The 5353-nt window shown below is 50.6% G+C and overlaps 1 protein-coding gene across 1 annotated transcript; it reads right to left on the bottom strand.

The window, feature by feature from the left end:
* Window positions 1-266: 266 nt before the first annotated feature.
* CRYBB3 (crystallin beta B3) lies at window positions 267-4184 on the bottom strand. Its single transcript, XM_051970013.1, has 5 exons — window positions 3865-4184; window positions 3053-3171; window positions 2262-2394; window positions 1389-1531; window positions 267-586 (listed from the first exon to the last, which is right to left on the bottom strand). The coding sequence occupies exons 1-5, from the start codon at window positions 3937-3939 to the stop codon at window positions 421-423; spliced, it is 636 nt and encodes a 211-aa protein (XP_051825973.1). The 5' UTR covers window positions 3940-4184; the 3' UTR covers window positions 267-420.
* Between the last annotated feature and the right edge of the window lie 1169 nt (window positions 4185-5353).

Here is a 5353-nt window from a genome sequence, read left to right as displayed (position 1 = left end):
GCCAGTGAAGGCAGATAAATAGATTAAAATGGAGGATTATTCCCCATGCCAATCTGAGTCAGAGTGGGATTCAAGGTGACTTGGGATTTGGAGACCACTGGCTCCAGGAGGACTCGGTGCCCATAACTAGTGAGCTGTTCAAGGTCTGACCCAGGGGTTGGACAGGTCGCCCTCCCTTCCCCATCCCTAGCAGCGGCTTCACATTTCTCCAGGAAGCAAACTACCTTTTTCATTTAATGTAGTCAACCAAGCCATGAAGGGTGATGGGAGCTGGGAATCCCACTGCTTTATTGAGGAGGTTCTGAGGCAAGATGGAGCTGGTCGGGTGGGGGGACCCCACCTTGGAAAGCCCTAGAGCTTCCTCTTCTTGGTGGGCCAGCTGCCGTGGGGGGGTGGAGGATGGGAGGCCTTAGGTCTCCTTCAGCTACTCAGGAAGCAGCCACGTTTGTGCCACTTGCGATCACGGATGCGCCGGACGGACTGGATTTGGGGTTGGTTGGCATCCCACTCGTTCCAGTGACGGTACTCTCCCCGCTCGAAGACAAACTGACGCCCTCTGTAGCCAGGAAATTCATATCCTACCCACCTGTTGGGATTGGAAAAGACAAAAATTAACATTCAGAGGAGGGGATCACCCTTGGACCAAAAGTCAAGCAAGAGAGAGGAAATACTGCTATTCTAGGCAAAATGGTGGCTGAGTGATCTCAGTAGTCCTGGAATCAGGAAAACCCGAGTTCAAATCCAGCCTGAGACACTAGTTATGTGACCCTTTGTCTGCCTCAGTTTCCCCAACTGTAAAATAAAGATAATCACAGCACCTACTTCCTAAGGTTATTGCAAGGATCAAATGAGATAATATTTGAAAAGGACTTAACACAAAGTAGGATTGTTTAATAAATGATGGCTTATTTTATAATTAGAGAGAGTTCTGGAATCAGAAACATCTGTGTTCAAATCTGGTCTAGACATGTAGTAGCTGTGTGACCCTGGTCAAGTCATTTTTGCCTCAATTTCCTCATTTATAAAAGGGATTATTCTACAGGGCTATTGTGAGGATCAACTGAGGTCATATTTGTATATCACTTTGCAAATCTTAAACTAGCTGTGATTATTTTCACCCTCATTGTCATCATTAATGCTTTTCTCTATATTCCTACCATCGAGTATGTATGGTCCATGGTTAACAGTGCCTTGTTCTGCTCTATCTGTGAGGTGGGCAGGACAAATATTATTACTTCTATTTAAATGTGAAGAAGAATCTGAGTTTGTACAGGATTTTATCCATCCAATAGGAAGAAGCTAAAAATGTGGGTCAAAGAGAGGGGTCAAAGAAAAAGACGGGCTCGAAAAAAAGAAGGGGGGAGAGCAGGGGAAGCCTCCATCCTTACGTTCCATTGATAACTCTGATGCTCGCCACCCGATCCTGGAAGCCGTGAGCCCACAGGCTAGGAACGTCATCATCGACAATCTCCATCTTGCGGCCACTGTACGCGGGATTCTCAAACAGGTGGATTTTGTGATCTGGGCTGTCCTAGAAAGGGGCCTCAGAACAATCAATCAAACCACATCTGATGCTCCCGTTGCCCAAATGAAAGCCCTGATTAGGGGACAACGATTCAGCAGCCCCTCTTTTCTTATAGGACCACTGTCCACATGCACCATTATGATTGCGTCACTCCTATTTTCAAAAATTTTCAAAGCCACTAGCTGTGTAACCCTTAATACAGATTGCCTCAGCGGCAATAACAAGATCTTTTTGAAAAAATTATTTGATGTGGAAATATGTATAGAAAAATTGCATATGTATTAGATTGTTGTCAGGGGAGGAGATGGGAGGAAGGGAGGGAGAAAAAAATTGAAACACAAGGTTTTATAAGGGTGAATGTTGAAAACTATGCATAGGTTTTGAAAATAAAAAGCTACAAAATAAATAAATAAATTAAATTATTTGAATATAAATTAGGAGTTAAGACATTGTCCGTTCCATTTCGAAAGAGCAAATGTAAATAAATGTCTGGTGAATTGAGTTGAACGGAACCAATTGACAGATGGAAGGAGTCAGATAAGGGTTTCTTGGTCTCTTAAGCTAGGAAGTATCCTGGAGAAAGGGACTGCTTGGAATATGTCTAATCCCTAGTGACTGGGGCCTGGTCAGAATTCTGTCCGGTCTGGCTCCTACCCTTCCCTGACTTCCTTTCTGGGCATCTCTCAAGTGAAAGGCCCAGCCCCCAGCCCATCTGGAGGCCGTGGATCATACTCACAATGTGCAGGGGCCTAAGGGAGAGGAGGCTGTCGCTGTGATGGCTGTTGGACCAGGCGTCCCACCTGGGGTAATCCCCCTTCTCAAGGACAAATTGTTCTCCCTGGAAGGCGCAGCGTTCAAATGCCAACCACCTGGAGCGAGAAAGCCCAGCCTGATCTCAGCTGGCCAAGGCAGAGAAGCTGGGTGGGGGGTGTGAGGCGAGGGGAGAAGGGGGAGACTGAGCGGGACAACTGGCCCATTGGGGAAGGGATGGGGGGAGTGACCTGTGGCCTTTGGTCCCGCTCTCACAACACTGCCTCCACCCACCCCAAGATTCCCTGGGAGATGGTGTGAGACCCTAGATACCATTTAGACCAAATCATTTTATAGATGGAGAAACTGAAGCCCAGAGAAGGTCAAAAATTTTAGGACAAAAAGGGTCCTTGGGTGATAAATTATTAGAACACAAAATGTTAAAATGGGGGGGGGGTAGATCAGGGATATCAGAGTTGGAAGAACACTTAGAACAGGGAATGTCAGAGCTGGAGAAGGGAGCTTAGAACCCAGAATACCAGAACTGGAAGAGACCTCAGGGATCATCTAGTACAAGGTCTCCACTTTACATGTGATAAAACAGGTACAGAGAAGTATCAATGGCTGCTCGCCATCACCCAGGTAGCAGTGAGCCGAGCCAGGATCCTAAGCTGATTCTCAGACTCCAAGGCAGGGCTTGACCTCAGGTCCCTTGGTAGAGGGCGGACACCCATACCCAGCAGACATCCCCGTCCCTCTGTGTAAGGCAGCACTCACGGGCCAGATTCCACCTGGATGGAGCCCACCTTCTCCAGCAGACTTTCAGTCAAGTTGGGGCACTCGGTGGAGAAGTCGCACTTCTTTCCCTGGAAGTTCTCCAGCTCATAGACCGAGACCTAGAAGCAGCAGGGTCCCATAAGCACCCGAAACAAGGCCTTATTCCTTTCTGGCTTTCTCCAAGCTCCGGGGCTCCCCATTCCCCTCTGACTGTGCTTGTGCTTCTCTGAAACAACAGGTAAACCCTGCAGCAGCCAGGCGGCCCTCAGGAGGAGACCCACATTTCCCTCTGCTGGCCACGCAAATCTGGCTCAGCCGGCTACGGGGCCACTGACGGCCCGATGGCCTGTGCTGCCCTGGGGAAGATGTCTGAGAGAATGGCTTGGACGTGCCCCTCGAGGGGCCTGGGATCTGCCCCCTCATGCCAGACTCTGGCTTAAGTGATGAAAGTTATAGAATGTTAGACCTGGAAGAACTCATAAAACAGGGGATGTCAGAGCTGGGAGGGAGCTTAGAACAGGGGATATAAGGGCTGGGAGGAGGCTTAGAACAGGGGATATAAGGGCTGGGAGGGAGCTTAGAACAGGGGATGTAAGGGCTGGGAGGAAGCTTAGAACAGGGGATGTCAGAGTTGGGAGGGGCCTGAGAACAGAAAATAAAAAGGTGTAGGTGGTGGCTGGGACACCCCCCAGTTTCTGCCCCATTGGCTGTCTATCTGTGACCTGAGTGGCCATCTCTCCCACTTACTCAGGAGGGGGAGCCCAGAGCACCAGGCCACTGTAGCCCGTCCCACCACGAGCCCCACACTGTACCTTGAAGCTGCCCCCTAAGCCTCCATGGCTTTTCCCAGCAGCCGCCTGCTCTGGGGCACTTTGCTGCTCCATCATTTTATCACAGAGAGGTCTAGATAACAAAAAAAGAAAACTTGCAGAATGTGGCTGGATCCCTTTGAGACAATTGATGGAGACTTGGGGAAAGTCCCTGAGGATCACATTCGGGGACGATTTTCAGCCTTTCGCTTCCCACAAAGGCCGGGGCCCCGCACGTGGAGTTCTGGAGCCAGCTGGCCACACGGGGACACAAGCATCCCCCCCCCCAGACGCCGTGACCCCCACGTTTGGCCACAGCCATACACGGGGCGGCCCATCTGCTCACTCTCACAGACACAATTAAGGGAATGCTGAAGGCTGGGTTACTCGTGATGGTCAGAGCACAAGAGAAAACTGGACTTTCTCTGTGGGGAGAGTCAATCTCCCCATTCATCAGCCTCTGGGTCTGGCCCAGCTCCTGGCTGGGATTCAGGGCCCCAGAATGAAATGTTCCACTTTCCCAGACTCTCCCAGTGACAAAGTGGGGTCGCCGGCGGCTTCAGCCTTAAATAACCACAGAAACTGGGTCGCTCCCCCTGAACCCGAAGGGGTTGCCCCAGCCTCCAGGCAAATGAGGTCTCTCCGAGGAAGGCGATCCTTGCCAAGATCTCAGGGCTGCGGATCATTGGGATTCACTTGGAAACCACCCGCTGCCCCCAAAACAAACCGGATCTCCTTGTTCTGGCTTGGGGCAAGGGACCAGTGGTTTTCCCAGCTCCTTCTACCCAGAAATAACCCTCCCAATGACCCTGAAAGCTTAACTAGGGATTGATCCTCGGACCCTTAAATTACCGCCCCCCCCAAAAAAAAACGAGATAAGTCATACAGTATCTCCTCCCTCCCTCCCTAACCTCTTTACCTCTTAGAGGGAAAATGGACCAGCAGGGATGGGGCTGGAGCTCCCCCAGGACCCTATTTATGGCACCCCAGTGACCAAGCCAGCACATTCTGCCCTGCTGTGCCAGCAGCTCTGTCCACTAAATTTCCTCCATCTGACTTCACTTGAATAGGGGGCCCAGGTGCCGGCGTATGTTCGTCCCCCTCGGTAGCGTCTCTCGCTGGCCAATGCTCAGCAGTGGGGATCACTCTCCTCTCCCAAGCCCCTCTGTCTCACTCTATCAGCACTATGTCAGGAAGGGGGGGAGGGCATGGGATAAAGGAAGCCTTGAATAGGGGGGCCACGCAAAGAGAGAAATTTCCCAAGCCCCTGTTGGTCAAGGCAAGGGAGGGTGGGGTAAGCGTCAGCCCAGGGCCATGGATGGAGAATTGCAATGAGCCTAAGACATTCTCTATTGTAACCCTCCAACAGATGGAGAAACTGAGGCACAGAGAGATTGAGTGATTTGCTTAGTGCCATACATCAAATGAGTGTCCACAGCAGGACTCAAATCTAGATTTTGCTAAATTCAGGCCCTCTGCTCTAGACACTTCC

This window comes from Antechinus flavipes, chromosome 1, assembly GCF_016432865.1.
Source record: "Antechinus flavipes isolate AdamAnt ecotype Samford, QLD, Australia chromosome 1, AdamAnt_v2, whole genome shotgun sequence".
NCBI classification, from domain to species: Eukaryota; Metazoa; Chordata; class Mammalia; order Dasyuromorphia; family Dasyuridae; genus Antechinus; species Antechinus flavipes.
Note: the sequence above shows the minus strand (reverse complement) of the source record. Positions and strands in the feature narration are given on the sequence as shown.

Excerpts from the sequence above, each read along its gene's own strand:
- CRYBB3 (XM_051970013.1), bottom strand. The coding sequence starts at position 3,939 with ATGATGGAGCAGCAAAGTGCCCCAGAGCAGGCGGCTGCTGGGAAAAGC. Across the intron at positions 3,172-3,864 it reads GCTTAGGGGGCAGCTTCAAG|GTCTCGGTCTATGAGCTGGA; the intron begins GTACAGTGTGGG and ends TGCTGCTTCTAG. Across the intron at positions 587-1,388 it reads ATCAGAGTTATCAATGGAAC|GTGGGTAGGATATGAATTTC; the intron begins GTAAGGATGGAG and ends CAATCCCAACAG.